The sequence below is a fragment of the Bos taurus genome, chromosome 22 (genome assembly GCF_002263795.3).
Source record: "Bos taurus isolate L1 Dominette 01449 registration number 42190680 breed Hereford chromosome 22, ARS-UCD2.0, whole genome shotgun sequence".
Lineage (NCBI taxonomy): Eukaryota > Metazoa > Chordata > Mammalia > Artiodactyla > Bovidae > Bos > Bos taurus.
The window spans coordinates 18,610,673-18,631,773 of NC_037349.1; the positions used below are offsets into that span (position 1 = coordinate 18,610,673).

Sequence of the window (21,101 nt, forward strand, 5' to 3'; positions counted from 1 at the left end):
CTACCAATAGTGTACTTTTCTCCACACCCTCTCTAGCATTTATTGCTTGTAGACTTTTTGAGTATGGCCATTCTGACCCGTGTGAGATGATACCTCATTGTGGTTTTGATTTTCATTTCTCTAGTGTTGAGTGATGTTGAGTATCTTTTCATGTATTTATTAGCCATCCTTATGTCGTCTTTGGAGAAGTGTCTGTTTAGGTCTTTTGCCTTTTTTGATTGGACTGTTCATTTTTCTGGTATAGAGCTGCATGAGCTGCTTATATATTTTTGAGATTAATTATTTGTCAGTTGTTTTGTTGCTATTGTTTTCTCCCATTCTGAGGGCTGCCTTTTCACCTTGCTTATGGTTTCCTTTGTTGTGCAAAAGCTTTTAAGTTTAATTAGGTCCTATTTGTTTATTTTTGTTTTTATTTCCATTAAATAAATTGAAATATGTAGTTTGTCTGCTGGACAGGAAGTTCAGTGTCACAGACAAAGCTGAGTCTCTAGTGAGAGAGGCCAGCTTTACCTGGCGAGAGAAGGCCATCTGTTGGTGGCCACAGGTCAGAGGGCATATTCTGGCTTCCTGTGGGTCCAAAGGAAAGGACTAGGCTAAATGGTAGACAACATGATAAGATTTCAGTTCAGAAGGTCACTTACCAATGTGACTTGTATCACAACTAAGATCTTCCTGCCAGTTCAGATGTTGGGAGCTGTTCCTCCACCTGTGGAAATGTAATGTTCTCCTTGAATTTGTATACATGTATTCCTCTGGTTCCAGACAGTTCTCTTACTAGACTTTTATAATCATAAATGACTTAAGATTGGTAATGATGAAGATATTTATACCGCAGCATTTTAAAAAGAATACATTTGAATCAGTTCTAATGAGGTGGATGAAACTGGAGCCTATTATACAGAGTGAAGTTAGCCAGAAGGAAAAACACCAATACAGTATACTAATGCATATATATGGAATTTAGAAAGATGGTAACAATAACCCTGTGTACGAGACAGCAAAAGAGACACTGATGTATAGAACAGTCTTATGGACTCTGTGGGAGAGGGAGAGGGTGGGAAGATTTGGGAGAATGGGATTGAAACATGTAAAATATCATGTATGAAATGAGATGCCAGTCCAGGTTCAATGCACAATACTGGATGCTTGGGGCTAGTGCACTGGGACGACCCAGAGGGATGGTATGGGGAGGGAGGAGGGAGGAGGGTTCAGGATGGGGAGCACATGTATACCTGTGATGGATTCATTTTGATATTTGGCAAAACTAATACAATTATGTAAAGTTTAAAAATAAAATAAAATTTAAAAAAAAAGAAAAAAAATATACTTAAAGTTCAGTTTTACCTATTTCTGTTTTTAACTGTTCCTCAGTCACTTCCACTGCTGAGAGCCCAGTACTCCACCGATTTGCTTAGCATTCTTTTCTTCCCTATTCTGGCTCATCCTCTTTCTCTCTCATGTAGAACTATCTAGCTGTGTCTTATCTTGTCTCCCAACAGATCCTGTCTACAGGTTCTCTCTCCTCACATAACAGGCTTATCAAGTGTCTAAGTCCATTTGTACTGCTATGAGTGCTGGAAGACTGAGTGGCTTATAAATAGCAAGCATTTATTTCTCAGGGTTCTGGAGCCTGGGAAGTCTAAGATCAAAGTGCTGGCAGATTTGGTTCTGATGAGGACCAGCTTCCTGATTCATAGGAAGCCACTTTGTCTGCAAGCTCACAGGGTGGCAGAGGTGAGGGAACCCTGTCATCTTATTCCGAGGGGTTCCCTGGTGGCCCAGAGGTAGGTGGAGAATTGGCCTGCTATGCAGGAGCTGTAAGTTCTATTCCTGGTTCAGGAAGATCCGCTGGAGAAGGAAACGACAACCCACCCCAATATTCTTGCATTGGAAATCCCATGGAGAGAGGAGCCTAATGGGCTACGGTCCGTGGGGTCCCAAAAGAGTTGGACACAGCTTAACAGCTAAAGAAGAGCAGCAGCAATCTCATTCCTGAGGGTTCTACCCTCATGGTCTAAGCCCTGGGTAGTGTCCCACATGACCATTTGTTCTGACGGACTATATTTTCTCACGAGCACTGCACTGTGAATGGTCTCATAAGAGCTCAGTGTGGACCACAGAGCCACTTGACTGGGGCCACTGTTAATGCTGATTTGCATTATTCACTTAACAAGTATGTGTTGATGCTTCCTGTGTGTCTTCATGGGGGTTGGGATGTGATTCAGGGCATAATAAGATAACACACATTCTTCATGGAAATATGTATACTAAATGTGTGCTATTGTTCAGTCAGTAAGATGTCTCTGACTCTTAGCGACCCCATGGACTTGCAGCACACCAGGGCTTCCCTGTCCTTCACTGTCTCCTGGAATTTGCTCACACTCATGTCCATTGAGTCCATGATGCCATCCAACCATCTCATCCTTTGTTGCCCCCTTCTCCTCCTGCCCCCCTCAATCGTTCCCAGCATCAGGGTCTTTTCCAGTGAGTTGGCTCTTCACATCAGGTGGCCAAAGTAATGGACCTTCAGCTTCAGCCTCAGTCCTTCCAATGACTATTCAGGACTGATTTCCTTTAGGATGGACTGGTTGGATATTCTTGCAGTCCAAGGGACTCTCAAGAGTCTTTTCCAGCACCACAGTTCAAAAGCATCAATCCTTCAGTGCTCAGCCTTCTTTATGGTCCAACTCTCACATGTGTGCATGACTACTGGCAAAAGCATCACTTTGACTATATGGGCCTTTGTCTGAAAAGTGATATTTCTGCTTTCAATATGCTGTCTAGGTTTATCATAGCTTTCCTTCCAAGGAGCAAGTGTCTTTTAATTTCATGGCTATAGTTGCCATCCACAGTGATTTTGGACCCCAAGAAAATAAAGTCTGTCACACATTGAACATGTGTTTCCCCCCACAAATCCATATGTTAAATCCTCACCCTCAGTATGACCGTGTTTAGAGATGGGTCCTTTGGGAGGGGATCAGGTGATGAGGGTAGAGTCCTTATGAATGAGATTAATGCTCTTATAAAGGAGACTCCAGAGTTCTCCCTTGTCTAGCACAGCAAATAGCAGCCATCTATGAATTGGGAAATGGGTCCCCACCAGATACCATATCTGCCAGCACTTTGATCTTAGGCTCAGAGCCTCCAGAACTGTGAGCAATTCCATTTGTTGATAAGCAGCCTGGTCACTAGTATGTTTGTTAGATTGCCCCAAACAGACTCCAACAGCGTATGTCAAGGGAGCTGTTCATTGTGTGTCTTTAAGAAAGGCCTGTGGTGGATGGTGGATATTTGGTGGAAAAGAAATTTAGTGGGCACTTTGCCTTATTCCATGGAAGGATCCAGACTTAGGCGATTTGAAGCATTGTCCCTTAAAGATGTGTGTGTCTATATTCCTTTTCTTCCCTGGTGGGTCATAGCATTAAGACCACACTGGCTAATGTATCTCAGTGCCTTGGTATCCTGCTGGTGTTCTGCTCTGTGGCTATTTGGTGATTATGCTTTCACGTTGTTTAATTAATTACTGACAGCATTCATGCTCACAGAGCCTGCAGGAGATCTCAAGAAAGCTTGATGATTCCCAGACCTTACTTTTCCAGGAGAAAAGGCAAGCAAAGCAGAAATATGGCTCTCAATTTTATTTTCCCTTTATTGTTATGCAGTGCCCCCTCTACGGCAAGAGACAATACTAGAGATTGTAACTCTGGCAAACTAGAGTCACACTAGTTTTCTTTTGGTTGGCCATTCTTCACTTGCATTTGTTTCTTAGAGCATCTGTAAAACATTAACACAAATGTAGTTTCTTAAAAGGCTTCCCTGGTGGCTCAGAGGTTAAAGCGTCTGCCTGGAATGTGGGAGACCTAAATTTATTGTCTCACTGCTGTGGATCCCAGAAGTCTGAAACCCCTGGCTGAATCAAGGTGTCAGCAGGGTTGAACTCCCCCAAGAGGCTTTAGGAGGAGAATCCCTTCCAGATCCTGGTGGCTGCCAGCATCCTTGGCTCGTGGCTGTATCACTCCAGGTCCTGCCTCCTGATCACACAGCTTTCTCCTAGTCTGTGTATCAAACTAGGAGCTTTCTCCTAGTCTGTGTATCAAACACTCCTCAGTGTCCCTCTTACAAGTATACATGTGATGGCCTTTAGGTCTCACTTAGATAATCCAGGATAATCTCTGTATCCAAAGATCCTTAATTCACCTACATCTGCAAAAACTGTTTTTCCACATAAGGTAACAGTTCAGATCCCAGAGATGGGGACCTGACATCTTTGGAGCCACCATTCAGCCCAGTCTATTAGACTTTTTTTCCCTTTTTTCTTTCTTCTTCTTCTTTTTTGTTTTTAACCGTATATCCATTGATGACTTTTTAAAAACTATTTATTTTTATTTTAGCTGCATTGGGTCTTAGTGGAGGCACACAGGATCTTCACTGTGGCGTGCAGGATCTTTCATTGCAGCTCTTGGGCTTCTCTCTAGTTGTGTCACATGGGCTTAGTTGCTCCATGGCAAGTGGATCTTAGTTCCCCAAACAGGGATTGAACCTATGTCTCCTGCATTGCAAGGCAGACTCTTAACCACTGGACTACCAAAAAGTCTCTCCCTTAGTCAGCAACCTTTCTGTGCCTTGAATTTAAGGAATATCTCTTGTAAGCAACTTAGTTTTTCTTTTAAAAAAAGAAGTCTGACAGTCCCTGTGTTTTAATTGGCATATTTAGCTCATTTATATTCAACAAAAGTGCCCACTGAGGTATAAAGCCACCATCTGACTAGTTGTTTTGTGTTTGTCCTACCATTTTATTTTTTCCTCTCCTTTCTTGCTGCCTTCTGGATGAATAAAATATTTTTTATTATTCACTGCATTTCCTTGTCAAAATCCCCTGTGTGTGCCTTTGGAGAGTGAAAACTAATTTAGATCCAAAGTCATAGTTGCAAGGGCATCTGGGAAATGTATCTAGCTTTTCCTCCCATTTAGAAGTTTGGAAGGGACTTGAGAGAGGAATTCCATAGTAATCAACACACAGATTGGGCTGCCAGGGGTGTGACGCTTTTACTTTCCCTGTCATCACTACACAGCAAGAGTCACTCTGTGTGTTCAGAGTCTTCCCAGAATGGGGCAGGTGCTTGGAGGTGATGGATGAATGACTATAAGCCTGGGAATTGAACTTGCTGATGAGTAAACATCAGTGTTAGGATACCTTTGTATTTTTTACAATATGCCAGTAGTGTGCTGAGTGGGCTGAACTATTGAAATGACTGTATGGCTTCTGTTTTGATTTTGAAGGCATGTCAGGATGTCTAGTCTAGTAAGGTAATTAAGTGGGAAGAGGGAACACAAGTCAGCAAAAGAAACTGAAAAAAAACTTTTCAATCAGTAGGTAACCTGGGCAAAGGCTTTTAAAAGGTTTCAATCTGATATCTGATACCTCCCATTCACTACTGATTTGATGGGGTTGAAAATACACTTCCTTTATTGTATCTGGGGTGAGTTCTGCCTCCAGTTTGGAAGGAAACAACATACGTCCACAAGTTGGAAATGCACTTCATTTTGGTATATGGCAGACGAGAGTGGACTAAAGCAGGGAGGGGAGGAATTAGATCCGGGCTCGGTTCTGTTCCAAGACCGCTTGGCACTGAAACTGCAGCCTGATATGGAGCTTCTCAGTGTGATTCCTCATGTGCAAGCAAAGGAGTTTGGCTGAGTAGATAATTTGCCTTCAAACACAGCCCGGAATGAGAGCGAATATGCGGACAGTTGCTGCTACCCAGAGAGCAAGCAGGCTTCTGAAACAGCCTAATGAGCTATGCAAAATGGATCTGAGTGGTCCTCGCCAGCCCTGGTATTTCCCACGGTGAGTTTTAGTTAAACAGCTCTCAGGGTGGCACACAGTTAAGGAAGCTTCCAAACAGATTTGTGGAATGCCGCCCACCTGGATCCTCTGCTCTATGGAATTCTCAGTGAGGCAGTCCCCCATCCAAATCGACACACAAGTCGCTCCTTACCCTAAATCTCAACGTTTGGGGTAGGTTTTTCAGAATTTGATGTTATTTGAAGATTTTCTGGGCTTCCCTGGTGGTTCAGAAGGTAAAGAATCTGCCTGCAATGCAGGAGACCCAGGTTAAATACCTGGGTCAGGAACATCCCCTGGAGAAGGGAATGGCAACTTACTCTAGTATTCTTGCCTGGGAAATTCCTACGTTTGTCTTATTGGCTGTAGTGATTTTGTGTCCTTAATAGTTGTCACCACTATTTTATGAGACGTTGCTAGAAGTAGGGAGAGTTTATATAACATTTCCCAGGACATAAGCTTGACAGATACTGTTTTCTCAGTCAAAATGCATTCCCACTTACTCCTGTTCTCTATTCTGTATGTTGGAAGAGGCCACGTTTCAGAGGGGGCTAAGTGGTATGTTTCTGGCCAAGAGATTGTAAGGACTCTTGGAGAAAAGTTTAACTTACTGAATAAAAGGCAAATCTCAAAATCTTTATAGTTTTTCTGTTTTTACTGCTTAGAGAGTATGTGTATTGTCCAGAGATGCAGTAGCCATTTTGTGACTATGTGGATTAAAGTTACACACATCAGGAATGCAAAGCAGGAAAAGGAAAAGAACTCTGGTTCTTAACATCATTTTTGACCAACTGCAACAGACCTCAACTGTTTACCTAAATAATTTGGTTTCTTACAAAATAAATCTATATATGTTGAGTTTTCTGTTGGTTGTAGCCAAATGCAGTCCTGTTTCATCCAGTTTGTTGAGTATTTTAAACTTTTTTCTGTCTTCCACCTCTTTCATGTGGACAGTCCATCAGTGACACAGCTCCTCGTCCATTTTCTCCCATACATCTCACTTGCACACACGTACACACATGGGCACATGGACCCATTGACAGCTCAGTCCCCAACCCTTACCATCCCAGGGCTTAAAATATTTTTAAATGTGTGTCAGGCATATGTTATTTATGTAGTCCCTTAAAACATTTTGGGGAAAAGTGTAATACATTTAAGGTCAAAGAGTTTTGGGGTCATGCTAGATAGGACTCAAACATTGGAAATGAGATTGGGTATTACTTTTTTAGTATGATATTTTGAAGCATACACAACTGGAAACATTATACAGTGACCTCCCATTTACTACTTCATAAAATCATCCACTTAGATTTTGCTTCATCATATAACTCTATTACCACTTGAGAGCTAGGATCATGTCCCATGTGCCATTTCCAACAATGAAATATAGAATCCTGTGCTAGTGAGTATTAAGGAATCTTTGAGAGAGAGTGATGTGAAGCTCTGCCAAGCTCCCTACAGACATACAGACTTCTGTTACCAAGTCCAAGCTCACTCTGCTTGTCACACTACAGGCCAGTGAATCCAAGAGGCAAGGTGTTGAGGCAAGGAAAACAGCTTTATTCGGAAAGCCACCTGACTGAGAAGATGGCAGACTAATGTCTCAGAGTAACCATCTTGTCATGGTCTGGATGCCAGTTTCTCTTGTGGAGTCAGAGAGAAAGAAACAAGGAGGAATTAAAGTCAAAAGGCAGAATAGAGAGGAAGAGGCAGTGGGGAAGCAAAGTGAAAGGGTCTTCAATCTTGAAAAACATCACCTCACCAGCCTTTGGAAGGAGTATGTTAATCTCTTCTGTTCACAGGTGGGCGGGGTCAGATTATCTCTCTTTGAGCTGAGCAAAGGCACTTTAGTTTACAGTCAGGCAGAGTGGCAGGTCCTTTGAGGCAAGCCATTCTGCATGATTATAATAACAAAAGCAATGAAAAGCAACTCAAAGAGTTTTCAACATGGAGTCAGATTTGGCTTCTTTGCCACACTTGGACTTGTCTGGGTGTGGGAACAACTGAGTTTAGAGATGGGTGTGGTTTTCCTGTGTTCCTGGCCCACCTGTTTCCATAGTCCTTCTAAAGCCCTGTGCTCAAAGTGTGGTTCTTCCAGAGCAGGATCAGCTGGACTTACAGATTCTCAGGTTCCATTCCAGCATATCAGAGATGCTGCAAGTGAGCCCTCCAATCTGCCTTTAGCTAGCCTTCCTGGAGGGGTTGATTGTAGTTAGACAGCTAGTATTCTTAAAAAACCAACCAAACAATATCAGGTGGTAGTGGCTGAGAGGGCAATGGCAAGCCACTCCAGTACTCTTGCCTGGAGAATCCCAGGGACGGGGGAGCCTGGTGGGCTGCCGTCTACGGGGTCGCACAGAGTTGGACACGACTGGTGACTTAGCAGTAGCAGTAGCAGTGGCTGAGAACTTATATTATGTATTCCTTCTTATAATTTGACTTGAGATAGACTGTGCACATTTGTTCCCCTAAAAGCAGAATCATGGAGGATAGATTATGGCATACCACTAAAAAAGGAAAGTGCAGTCCTATGGGGGGGGCCAGTGGATCTGTTGTAGACAATGTTCAACTCGACTGTCAGGTCTTCTTGAGTGTCAATTGCCATCATTAGTATAATTGTGCTGGTTGTCTCATAAAATGAAAAGCAGCAGACTTGCTAAATTAATATTTACACTGCTACCTCTGCACTACTGATGAGCTGGCAACGAGTGTGGCATTCTACTCCATATATGACAATTGAGGGGAATTCTTGTTTACATATCATTTGTCTTTCTCACTTTTTAGTTTCTTTCCAAAGAGAATGAGGAAATGAACTGTGTGTAATTCTAGAAGTCAGTTCAGTTCAGTCTCTCAGTTGTGTCTGACTCTTTGCGACCCCATGAATCACAGCACGCCAGGCCTCCCTGTCCATCACCAACTCCCGGAGCTCACTCAGACTCTCGTCCATCAAGTCAGTGATGCCATCCAGCCATCTCATCCTCTGTTGTCCCCTTCTTCTCCTGCCCCCAATCCCTCCCAGCATCAGAGTCTTTTCCAATGAGTCAACTCTTCACATGAGGTGGCCAAAGTACTGGAGTTTCAGCTTTAGCATCATTCTTTCCAAAGAAATCCCAGGGTAGATCTCCTTCAGAATGGACTGGTTGGATCTCCTTGCAGTCCAAGGGACTCTCAAGAGTCTTCTCCAACACCACAGTTCAAAAGCATCAATTCTTCGGCGCTCAGCCTTCTTCACAGTCCAACTTGCACATCCATGCATGACCACAGGAAAAGCCATAGCCTTGACTAGACGGACTTTTGTTGGCAAAGTAGTCTCTGCTTTTGAATATGCTATCTAGGTTGGTCATAACTTTCCTTCCAAGGAGTAAGCGTCTTTTAATTTCATGGCTGCAGTCACCATCTGTAGTGATTTTGGAGCCCCCAAAAATAAAGTCTGACACTGTTTCCACTGTTTCCCCATCTATTTCCCATGAAGTGATGGGACCAGATGCCATGATCTTTGTTTTCCGAATGTTGAGCTTTAAGCTAAGTTTTTCACTTCCACGGTAAGAAGTCAGTAATAACCTCATTCCAAATGTTTGAAAGTCAGACACTTTGGCCCAGAACATTTTGTTCAAGGAAGATGTATGTATCCCAATAAGTCATACAAGGCATTTTTAAATCAAAATGAGGGTTTTTGTATGGAGAAAACATACAGGTGAGTGGTAACATGAGTTGTTGTTTAGTTGCTAAGTCGTATCTGACTGTTTGCGACCCCATGGACTGTAGCACTCCAGGCTTCCCTGTCCTTCACCATCTCCCAGAGCCTGCTCAAACTCATGTCCATTGAGTCAGTGGTGTCATCCAACCACTCATCTTCTGTTGCCCCCTTCTCCTCCTGCCTTCAATCTTTCCTACCATCAGGGTCTTTTCCAGTGAGTAAGCTCTTTGCATCAGGTAGCCAAAGTATTAGAGTTTCAGCTTCAGCATCAGTCTTTCCAATTAATATCCAGGACTGATTTCCTTTAGAACTGATGGGTTTGATCTCCTTGCTGTCTCAAGAGTCTTCCCTAGCACCACAGTTCAAAAGTATCCATTCTTCAGCATTCAGCATTCTTTATTGTCCAACTCTCACATCCGTACGTGACTAGTGGAAAAACCATAACTTGAAGTGTACAGACCTTTGTCAGCAAAGTGATCTCTCTGCTTTTTAAAATGTTGTCCAGGTTTTTCATAGCTTTTTTCCCAAGGAGCAAGCGTCTTTTAATTTCATGGCTGCAGTCACCTTCTGCAGTGATTTTGGAGCCCAAGAAAATAAAACCTGTCACTGTTTCTATTTGCCTTGAAGTGATGGGACCAGATGCCATGATCTTAGTTTTTTGAATGTTGAGTTTTAAGCCAGTTTTTTTCACTCTTCTCTTTCACCCTCATCAAGAGGCTGTTTAGTTCCCCTTTACTTTCTACCATTAGGGAAGTATCCTCTGCATATATGAGGTTATTGATATTTCTCCTGGCAATCTTGATTCCAGCTTGTGCTTCATCCAGCCTGGCATTTCTTATGATGTACTTTGCATATAAGTTAAATAAGCAGGATGACAATATACAGCCTTGTCGTACACCTTTCCCAATTTTGAAACAGTCAGTTGTTCCATGTCTGGTTCTAACTGTGGCTTCCTCACCGGCATGAGTAGCATTAAGAACTCTTAATGCTAGATTTATACATAGCTCTGTCAAGTTCCCTCTGGAAATATACACATGACCTCACCCAGGTATGAAACCTGAGTGTTATTCTGACCTATCGTCAAGATTTCTTCTGTTCAAGAAGGAAGGAGCAGGAGGCCAGTAATATCAGAGTTAAATGACTTGCTCAGGATTACTATTTAATAGAATCAACCATCTCAATTTCCCTGAGATGGGGCTTCCCAGGTGGTGCTAGTGATAAAAAATCTGCCTGCCAATGCAGCAGATGTAAGAGACCTGGGTTTGATCCCTGGGTCAGGAAGATCTCCTAGAGTAGGAAATGGCACCCCACTCCAGTGTTCTTGCTTGGGAAATCCCAGGTACAGAGGAGCCTGGCAGGCTACAGTCCATGGGGTCGCAGAGAGTCAAACACGACTGAGTGCACGTGCATCTGCACACACACATACACAGCCACAGAGTCACACACAGCATGTCTCCTACATGTGAATGAGTTTCATTCCAGAAGTTCATTCTAAAGTCCAATTTGTTCATAAGTCCAGTTAAGTTAGCCTAAGTATCCAGCTAACACGTTTGGCTATATATCACCATACTGTAATAGGTGTATAATACTTTTCACATAAATAATGCATTAAAAAACAGACAAACATAAAAAATAAAGATTATGTTTCCTACCATTATAGTTCCCTGAACAGTAGAGTAGTACAGTACAACAGTCAGCACATTCATATCTTTCAAAATTCAGAACTTGAAGGTTCATGTGTAGGTTCCTTACTGTAGTCGAGGGCTTCCCTGGCATCTCAGTGGTAAAGAATCTGCCTGCCGATGCAAGGGATGCAAGGTCGATCCCTGGGGTGGGAAGATCTCTGGGTGAAGGAAATGGCAACCCCCTCCAGGATTCTTGTCTGAGAAATCTCATAGAGAAGCCTGGTAGGTCACAGTCCATGGGGTCACAAAGAGTCAGATATGACTTGACAAAACTAGCTACTCTAATTTATGGAGGGATGGTTAGGACCTACGCTTAACCCCACCCTCTTGTTGCAGTGACTAGTTCATCAACAGGTATCTTTTTCATTTAATCCAGTCATAGTGAAGTTTAGGACCTTTATATGATTGTTGTTGCTGTTCAGTTGCTCAGTCATGTCGACTCTTTGCAACCCCATGGACTACGTCATATCAGGCTTCCCTGTCCTTTACCATCTCCCAGAGCTTGCTCAAACTCATGTCCATTGAGTCAGTAGTGCCATCCAACCATGACATCCTCTGTCACCCCATTCTCCTTCTGCCCTCAGTCTTTCTCAGCATCAGGGTCTTTTCAAATGAGTTGGCTTTGCACATCAGGTGGCCAAAGAATTGGAGCTTCAGCATCGGTCTTTTCAATGAATATATTTCTCGTATATACCTTGTGTATATGTAGATGTATTCCTAATATATACTTATAATATTAATCCTTTGTTGGTATATGTATTGTGAATACCTTCTTATAGATAGTAGATTGCTTGAACTTGCTTTAAAGTGTTTTTTAATGAACAGTACTCAATTTTAATATAGTCAAAAGGAATTGTTCCTTTCACGCTGATCCTTCTTTCTGTCTTCTGTAAGAAAATATTTTCTACACCCAAGGACAGAAATATACTCCTCTATATTTTTTTCTATGGGCCTTTAAAAAAAATTTTGACATTTTTATCCTTAATCACTCTGGAATTGATTGTGTATAATATGGGTGAGTGTACTGCTTTTGTAAAATTTTGTCTGTGAGAAAGATCCATACGCACAACTCCATTTCTGGGCCCTCACTCTGGCCCATTGGGGTATTGGCTTTTCTGTTCAGTAATCCATGCTAGGGGACCATGGGAGGTGAGTGATGTGGTGGGTGGGGACAGTTCATCATTCAGAATTCCTAGTATCCTTTCAAGTCCTTATCCCTCATATCCACAGTTTTCTTAAAACTATGTGTGGGGAGATTTAAAAACTACATCTATTCTAAAACTAAGTCTTCCTCCAAAATTTCTGTTTTAATCAGCCTGGGGTAGAGGCTGCAAATCAGTATTTTTCAAAAGTCCCAGGAAATTCTAACATCAGTGCAGAGTCCAGAAGAGGTGCTGTAGAATTTACATCCAGAGATGATTTTAAGTATGAAGCCAGGACATGCTGTGCTAGCTTGCCATCTTAGCAGAAATCCACAGGATGGTTTTAAAATTAGCATTTCCCACTGATTTATAAATGTAGTGTGTGCACTGCAAAGGAAACAACAAGTACAGGAAAAACAAATTGAGTAAAAAATAATCATTCATATTTGCCTAGTTCATTTTGTATATTTTGTTCAATTTACCTTGGCATATGAATGTGTATTGATATAGTTAGACTTGTATTGAAAATAGCTGTATGGGCATTTTTCTATAACATTCTTAATTACTATAAATACTGTTTTAAGAATCTATCCTTATAGTAATTATTATAGTGTATATTTCATACAAATACTTATCTTGTAAAATCTTATTGTAGTTAGAGATTTATTATTTTATTTATGGTGATTGCAATTGGTGTTTCAGGGAGAACAGGACAGCATGTTCTGGGCATTACGATAGAATGTTTTGTAGTCTTGGGTCCGGAGTCAGTGAGATCTGGCTTCTACTCCCAGCTTTGTGTCAGTGTGTGCTAAGTCACTTCAGTCATGTCTGACTGGTTGTGACCCTCTATGGACTGTAGCCCTCCAGGCTCCTCTGTCCATGGGATTCCCCAGGCAAGAATACTGGAGTGGATTGCCCTTCTCCAGGGGATCTTCCCAATCCAGGGATTGAACCCATTTCTCTTATGTCTCCTGCCTTGGCAGGCAGCTTTTCTAGCACTAGCACCACTTGGGAAGCCCTCCAGTCCCAGCTTTGCTACTTATCAATGGTAGGGGAATCATTCTCATTTTTACTCTTGAAAATGAGGATAATATTAATCTCTCCCACACAGAGCTGTTTTTAAGATTAAGTGGGATGAGTAAAAATCAGTTAACACAATTCTAAGCACATACCAAGTACCTGATGAATTTATGCACGAAATGTCCAGGCAATAGCAAAGGCAGCCCGCCTCCCTTGGCTCAAGGGCCAGTACGGTTTGCCTGACCAGTTTCTCTGGTAGTAAATGTTCACTGGAGGGGTACCAGTCACTGTGATGGACTCTGTCATTGTCCTGCTCAGTAGCCAGTGCAGAACTTGCTGGAAAGCCCTGCTTGTTTGAAGAAGGTAAACAGTAATGTGCCAATTACTCTAATAGTGGATATGGCTTCCTGGCTCACTCAAAGTTAGAATAATCATTCCCTGGGATTTCCTTTTCTTGTCCTAAATAGATCTCTGCAGTTGACAGGCAAATGCAGTTTCTCAGCTATGGAACCACATGTGTACATAGCTGGGGGTCTTCCTCCTTGGCTCTCCGTGTGCTCTTGGAGCCCACAGGGTAACAAACACAAAGGAACAGCAAGCAGAATAAAGAATTGGCATGGTCTGACTTTCTAAGTGGAAGTGAGGAGGCTGTGGAGAAAGAGAAGAAACTCAGTGGAGGAAGAGAAAAAGCTCACTAGGGAAAGGCCAGCTCTAAATTTGTGTATTTCTACAGCGAATCTTACTGTAGTGTCTCTTCTAACAAGATCACCTCCGGGTCAAAGTGCTGTGCTGTGCTATGCTTAGTTGTTCAGTCGTATCTGACTCTTTGCGACCCCATGGACTGTAGCTTGCCAGGCTCTTCTGTCCATGGGATTGTCCAGGCAAGGATACTGGAGTGGGTTTCCATGCCCTCCTCCAGGGGATCTTCCCAACCCAGAGATCGAATTCAGATCTCTCTCATTGAAGGTGGATTCTTTACCGTCTGAGCCACCAGGGAAGCTCAGGGTCAAAGAGAAGCATCCAAGAAATGCTTGATAATCCTCTTGAATGCAAGCTTTTTGAGGGCAAGGGGTGTGACTTCCTGTCTAAATGCTGTTTCCCTAAGAATATACAACAGTGTCTGATACACAGTAGGTGCTCAAATCATTTGTTGACTGAATGCTGAACCACTGCCTTCACACCCAAGGGGGTGGTGAAGAGAAGATAAGCGCTTCTTGAACCTGATGATTCGGACCAGCAAGGAGGACCTGGTCAAAAGAAAGCTTAGGGGAAAACACCAGTGTCATCTGGGCTCTGGAGTCTGGGGCAGAAGCCTGGTGTAGCCTGGTGGCCACATGAGACTTAGGAAAGACAGATTTCAAAAAGTTAAAATATGGTAATAAGCCTGACTCTGGAAACAAAAAGATGGCAATCCCAAGAGCGGGGGAAACACTTAAGTGTAGAATTCTGAGTTGTCTGGTCCTGATTCCAGAAAAAGAGAGGAAAACAATCTAAACAGACCCAAGTGGGTACATAGAAAACTTTGCCTGAAGTTGATTTTAAAGAACTCTAGGGAGCAAAAACACAGATGTCCATGAAACAATGATGGGAACCTACACCCCTAATCCTTAGTCCAGAATGAGTGGAGGTTTGCAAAATGGCAAAATTTGAAGGGTGTTTGAGGGATAGGAAAACCTGGGGGGTAGATTAGTTTTTTTCAGCTGATAATGAAATGAGTTTTCTATTCTTTGCACATACCTTACCTGGGCCGAGAGAGCTAAGCGGTGGCAGGAAGAGGTCCAGTTCAGTTCAGTTCAGTCACTCAGTCGTGTCCAATTCTTTGCGACCCCATGAACTGCAGCACGCCAGGCCTCCGTGTCCATCAACAATTACCGGAGTTCACTCAGACTCACATCCGTCAAGTCAGTGATGCCATCCAGCCACCTCATCCTCTGTCGTCCCCTTCTCCTTCTGCCCCCAATCCATCCCAGCATCAGAGTCTTTTCCAATGAGTCAACTCTTCGCATGAGGTGGCCAAAGTACTGGAGTTTCAGCTTCAGCATCATTCCTTCCAAAGACATCCCAGGGCTGATCTCCTTCAGAATGGACTGGTTGGATCTCCTTGCAGTCCAAGGGACTCTCAAGAGTCTTCTCCAACACCACAGTTCAAAAGCATCAATTCTTCAAAGGTGGATTAGATGTGGGTTTTATTAATCAAAGTTGAAAAGGAGTTACACTTAGATGCACAGTGGTTTCTTGAAATTCACTTTGGATTTTACCGTCTAATCCTGAGTTCTAAGGACCAGTATCACTGCAAAGGGAGATTATTTTGTGCTCTGAAACCCAAGTTACTACAAGTTGATCTATGAGGCCATTCCTTCCTGTTGAGCTTTGGTAACCCCAAATCTTAATCTTATCATCTGCATGGCCCACCTATTTGTTTGAAAATATAGACAAATGCTGTATAGTAGTTATCTTTATTTACTTCTCCTTTGGTTAAGTTTTGGGGGTATGTTTATCATTTTACTACATTGACCTAGACTGCTGTTTATTGAAGCTTGTGTTGCTTTTTAATTTTTCTCTTCTTTCTCGCATTCTTGCTATTTTGGATAGATAACTCTCTGAGAAAGTGTCTGAGATGATTAGGTCTCAACTTCAATTATGAAGAAATGGAATGTGCGGGCTTAGAAGCAGCTTTTCCGTGAGAGAATTTAGCACCTTTGGGTTAATATATGGGCTTCCCTGGTGGCTCAGGGGTAAAGAATCCACCTGCCAGTACAGGAGATGTGGGTCTGATACTTAGAGAAGATCCCCTGGAGAAGGAAATGATCCACCTGCTCCAGTATTCCTTCCTGCGAAATCTCATGGACAGAGGTCCCTGGTGGGCTACAGTCCATAGGGTCACAGAAGAGTCAGACACAGCTTAGGGACTTAAATGATAACAACAGGTTAATAAATGTCCGTCAGCTACATCTTCATTTGTGGACTCAGATATGAGGTTTTAACAGGCTTGGCTGTCCACATGGTTCCCTAACTTAAAATAAGTATGGAAGCAGCTGTCACTAAAAAGGGATAAACAACTAAAAATATTTATTGCAGGAAATAAAAAAGTTAACCAAAGTATTTTATTGATACATTCTTGGACAATATCACAGAATTGAAAGAGAATGGAAAGGGTGATTTTTCAGCAAGGGTGTTTCTCCACTAAATTGGCACATGAGCAGCAGGATTAACGAAAGTACTTCTTACAAACAGTAAAAAACATACATGCTCTTTTTTTTAAAGTCCTTATCACACTGATCAGTCATAGGGGGGCATGAACCAAACCTCAAGACATGAAAAATCCATATTCTTTCCTTCAAATAGTTTAATCATTGTTAAAATTATTGCAAAATACCCATATCCTAATTAAAGTAACAAAAGGGAACACAAATACAAATATTGAACATAAATGAGTAACGTGTACTGTAAAATACATTACTGGCATGCATTCCCAAGATCAAGACCTCTATTCCGTTCAGCCAATACCTTTTTCCCTTGTGACCTATCTCATACCAAAGACAGGTAGGGTATACTTTTCTCAGCACAGTTTTTGGTCTTTAAATATCTTTTTTTTTTTTTTTTTTTTGTCTTTAAAAAAAAATAACATGATTTGCAGCGGTACTATAATCATAATTATACAGTCACGTACACACATTTTTCCTTTTTAGTCTGCCGAGAGCCTTTTAAAATTTTAATTGTTTCAAAGTTTTCCCCAAAGATCCCGCTGTCTGAAAGAATAGGGTTCTATGAAAACAGGGCATTCGAAAACAAACAGAGAACCGAGGTACAACATTGGATGGCAAAGTGCAAAAGTCCTCACAAACTGTACAGAAAAGTTCAAAACCTTGCAGCCTGGAAGTACAGACGTAGTAAGACTGGGCAGCCCCAAAAACGGTCATTGAGGCTCTCGAGGGGTTCGCCCTCAAGAGCCTGGGTGGGACTTGAGTCTCAATGCTCCCTTTGGTAGGGAAAGTCCAGAGTTGCAGCCGAGTTGGCAGTGCTGATGCCAGTGACTTATTAAGCCAAGATAAAGTAAGAATATTTCATAAAGCAGCTGTGTAGGACACTTGGATCCTCTACCGTTGGTCTCCTGGCCGGGGATGCTCCTCCGATGATGGGCAGCAGGCTGGACCAAAAGAGTCCAATGCCAGGTTGGGTGACAAAAGAACTGAGGGTCGTCCTCCTCCATTGTTCCATGGAATGGAACAGGTTAGATAACCAGGTTATTATAACTGACATACTTCTTTTTTGCAGCAGGGCCTGGAAGATAAATGTGAAAGAATCAGTTGTGACAGTGACTCTATGTACAAGGGTAGAAGCAGAATTAGATCTGTGATGACTTTGCATGCCAAGTCAAGATGGGACCACGCAAATGGCGCTGGATTCCTCTGCCTAATTGTAGGATTTTATCTGCTAGAATCTGCTATGCCCAGCAATTCTGAAACCAGCTGGGTTCTCTATTCTGACCTATTTCCAATCCTTTTTATGGTCCATACCATTAGTAAATTTATCAGTGGGTCTCATGCTTTCCAATTAGCTTAAAGGACCCACCCATGTTGTAGTAAATTTCCTTTTGTGATCTTCTCCCAGACCTTCTTATAATAAATGGCTCTTGCTTGGCAAAGGTCTGTCCTGGGTCACTGGAATTAATTTAGGTTGACAGGAGGCTAGACCAACCAGAGTGCCTGCTCTGGTTTTGATTTACACAATCAAATTACTATAGATTGACTTTTATAGTGTTCTCATCAGTAAGTTGTAAATGGTAATTTGCAGGATTGTTTCCATCAAGGTTTGAAGCTTACTTAAATCTGCCAGGAATCTCAACGTGCATAGACTACTTTGTTTTCCTTAAATGTAGACTACATTCTTTTTATATTTGGTGCAGTGAATTTAGGACTCATCTTCACTAATTCACTCATTCAGTCATTCATTCATTTTTTTCAGTAGGTATGCGTCAGTTGCCTACCATACGGCAGACAAGAGGCAAGGCACTGGGGAGCAGCTGATGAGCAAGTCAGACCCTTTCCTGTCCTCCTGATGGAAACAAAGACACTGAGATCCCAAGGTATGTCTCTGCTCTGCATTCTAGTTCCCAATATCAAGTCATACACATTGCTGTCAACTGATATGGTCTTTATTCATTGAATCTTTGTGGTTTTGCATCAGCTTCTGTTGGACGCAAGATAACCACCATGTAGCATTTACTGATTCCTTCCTGTTCTTAGGTTTTAAATCTTTTGCCCATTTAATGCAAACGTGTAGCAAGAATTCTTCCAGAACTTCCTTGTTGTTATTGGAGTATAACTGCTTTACAATGCTGTGTTAGTTTCTGCTGTACAGTGACGTGAGCCAGCTGTACGTATACATATATCCCTAGCCCCACCCCACCTAGGTCATCACGGAGCACTGAGCTGAGCTTCCTGTGCTTTATAGTAAGTAGGGATTTAGGTGTGAATTCAGAGGCAAGGAAGAGCCACAGCGACATACCAAAAGAGACTCTGTACTTGGAGTAAGGCAGTCAGTATGTTACAGAAGTATATACGCTCATGTACAGCCTACAACAAAGCTGATCTTAGGTTCTGGATTAAATATTGAGAGTCTCTTGACAAATTCTGGTTTGAAGACATAGGCTTATTTCCCTATTAAATCATGTTGCATTTATTAACTAAAACTAGAGGGAAAACTATTATGTTGCTATATATAATAAAGATTTTCAATATAATTATATGAAATTGGGGATCCCCCAGAATCGGATCATGAGGCTAGTTGTTGTGCATCATCAGTCAATAAATGCATGACTCCATTAATGCCTCAGTCTTCTAAAAATGTTCCCATTGTTATCATGGCCTTCACTGTCTTCAACAGTTCTTGGTTTGCGGTCACATAGGAAAACTTTCTAAATATATGCATATATGTATATATATATATATATATATTTTAAAACTCTGAAGCTTATTTACAGTGTTGCATCTAGAAAACCCCAGCTTTACAGTTGCAAGAAATAGTGACAGCATGCCTTGTCAAACGCCCACATTGTAATCATCCTCAAGACAAAGGGAAGAAAAAGAAACAGGAAACCCAGAAACTGATCCTGACCTAGATACCTGAGACTACTTCTTTGCATGGATAATTAAGATTGTTTTCTGCATAACTGTAGCCATCTAGTGGAAAAAGCCCAACGTATTTGAAATTCCTCAAGCTTTTTACTATAAAATGCAAATTATTCAGGAGGAATATTCATTGTAAGAGTCTTAGTACAAAGAGTAAGTAGGCTAGAAGATATTGTCCATGAGTTGCAAATCTGAGCATTCATTTGCATTTAAAGATGAGGTCATAGTAAAAAAAAAAAAAGAAAAAAGAACATTAAAAAAACCCAGAAGTGAGAATGATCATGGGAATTGACTGTTGCCTGGAGTGGATTGTCTGTCGTGTTCTCTAGTAACCTTGGGATGAGGGCTCCTGATGCTGTGTTGGGCTCGCCTGACCCAGGGTCTGATTGAGCTCTAGCCCTTACTCGAGGTATGACTTAGACCTGTCCCATGACACACTGAACTTCTCTGAGCCTTTGGAAAGTAGGTAGAATAATTATCACCCTGCAGGTTGTTAATGACACAAATGTATGAAATATCCCAGTTTCTTGTCTGATAGCATAATGCATAACTGTCTCTTTAAATTGCAAAGTTCTGTACATATGTTTAGTACCCATGCATGCTTTCTCTGCAGAACAGCTTAGAAACTTGGCAGCAAAATCATAGAGTTGTGTAGATCCCATCATGAGTATTTTTTAATTTTATTTAAACTTTTTGTTTTATATTGAAGTATAGCTGATTCACAGAGTTGTGAGAGTTTCAGGTGCACAGCAGAGCCACTCAGCCATACATACACATGTATCCATTCTCCCCCAAACCCCTCCCATCCAGGCTGCCCTATAACATTTAGAAGAGTTCCCTGTGCTGTACAGTAGATCCCTGTTGGTTATGCGTTTTAAATATAGCAATGTGTACATGTCTGTCCCAAACTCCCTAACTATACCTTCTCCCCATCCTTCCCTTCTGATAACCATGAATTCATTCTCTAAGCCTGTGAGTTTGTTTCTGTTTTGTAAGGACCTTCATCTGTAACATTATTTTTGATCCCACACCTAAGTGGTGTGATATTCGTCTTTGTCTGACATTGCTCAGTATGACGATCTCTAGGTCCTTCTGTGTTGCCGCAAACGGCAGTTTCATTAGCTTGGGCTCACAAACCGTAAACTCCTAGAATGACAATTTCTGTACTTTTCAGAGCACTGTCCAATTATTAGAATGTTTATTTTTAAACCATTCTAGCCTTATAAGTAAATAAAATAAGTGCCTATGGTGTCTGATAATTCCATTTATTTGAATAGCAATGGCCTAGGAAAGAAAATTGCTTGGTTCAAAATAGTCATGCAGTGAAGTACTCAGTAAGGAAGTATGCTTTTTATTGTTAAATAAGAATTTTTGTTCTTTTATAAGATTATGAGTTTGAAGAACAATGAGTATTAGGCATAGTCCCTATGGAATTTTTAAAGCCATCTGTATCAGAAGTTCTGAAAGCAAGAGAACCTTTAGGAGCTGGTATTCACAATGAGACAGTTTTGCAGACACTGGTTTGGAAATGAGTTACTAATTCACTTTTGCTAGTTAAGAAAGCTCAGACATCCCAACTTA

The 21,101-nt window shown here is 41.7% G+C and overlaps 1 protein-coding gene and 1 long non-coding RNA gene across 3 annotated transcripts in view; one reads left to right on the forward strand and one right to left on the reverse strand.

The window, feature by feature from the left end:
- The window catches only part of LOC112443504 (uncharacterized), a 730,208-nt gene that overhangs the window by 658,122 nt on the left and 50,985 nt on the right, over positions 1-21,101 (forward strand). Inside the window, exon 7 of the long non-coding RNA XR_009492349.1 lies at positions 18,355-18,475. This is a non-coding gene — a long non-coding RNA (uncharacterized lncRNA). The remainder of the gene's footprint in view (positions 1-18,354; positions 18,476-21,101) is intronic.
- Positions 16,437-21,101, reverse strand: part of GRM7 (glutamate metabotropic receptor 7) — a 940,532-nt gene continuing 935,867 nt past the window's right edge. Inside the window, exon 10 of one of the 2 annotated variants that reach the window (NM_001076055.3) lies at positions 16,437-17,670. In NM_001076055.3, the coding sequence (NP_001069523.3) occupies positions 17,621-17,670 (50 nt within the window). In that variant the 3' untranslated portion in view covers positions 16,437-17,620. The remainder of the gene's footprint in view (positions 17,671-21,101) is intronic. The other variant, XM_024982891.2, reaches the window with a different exon arrangement.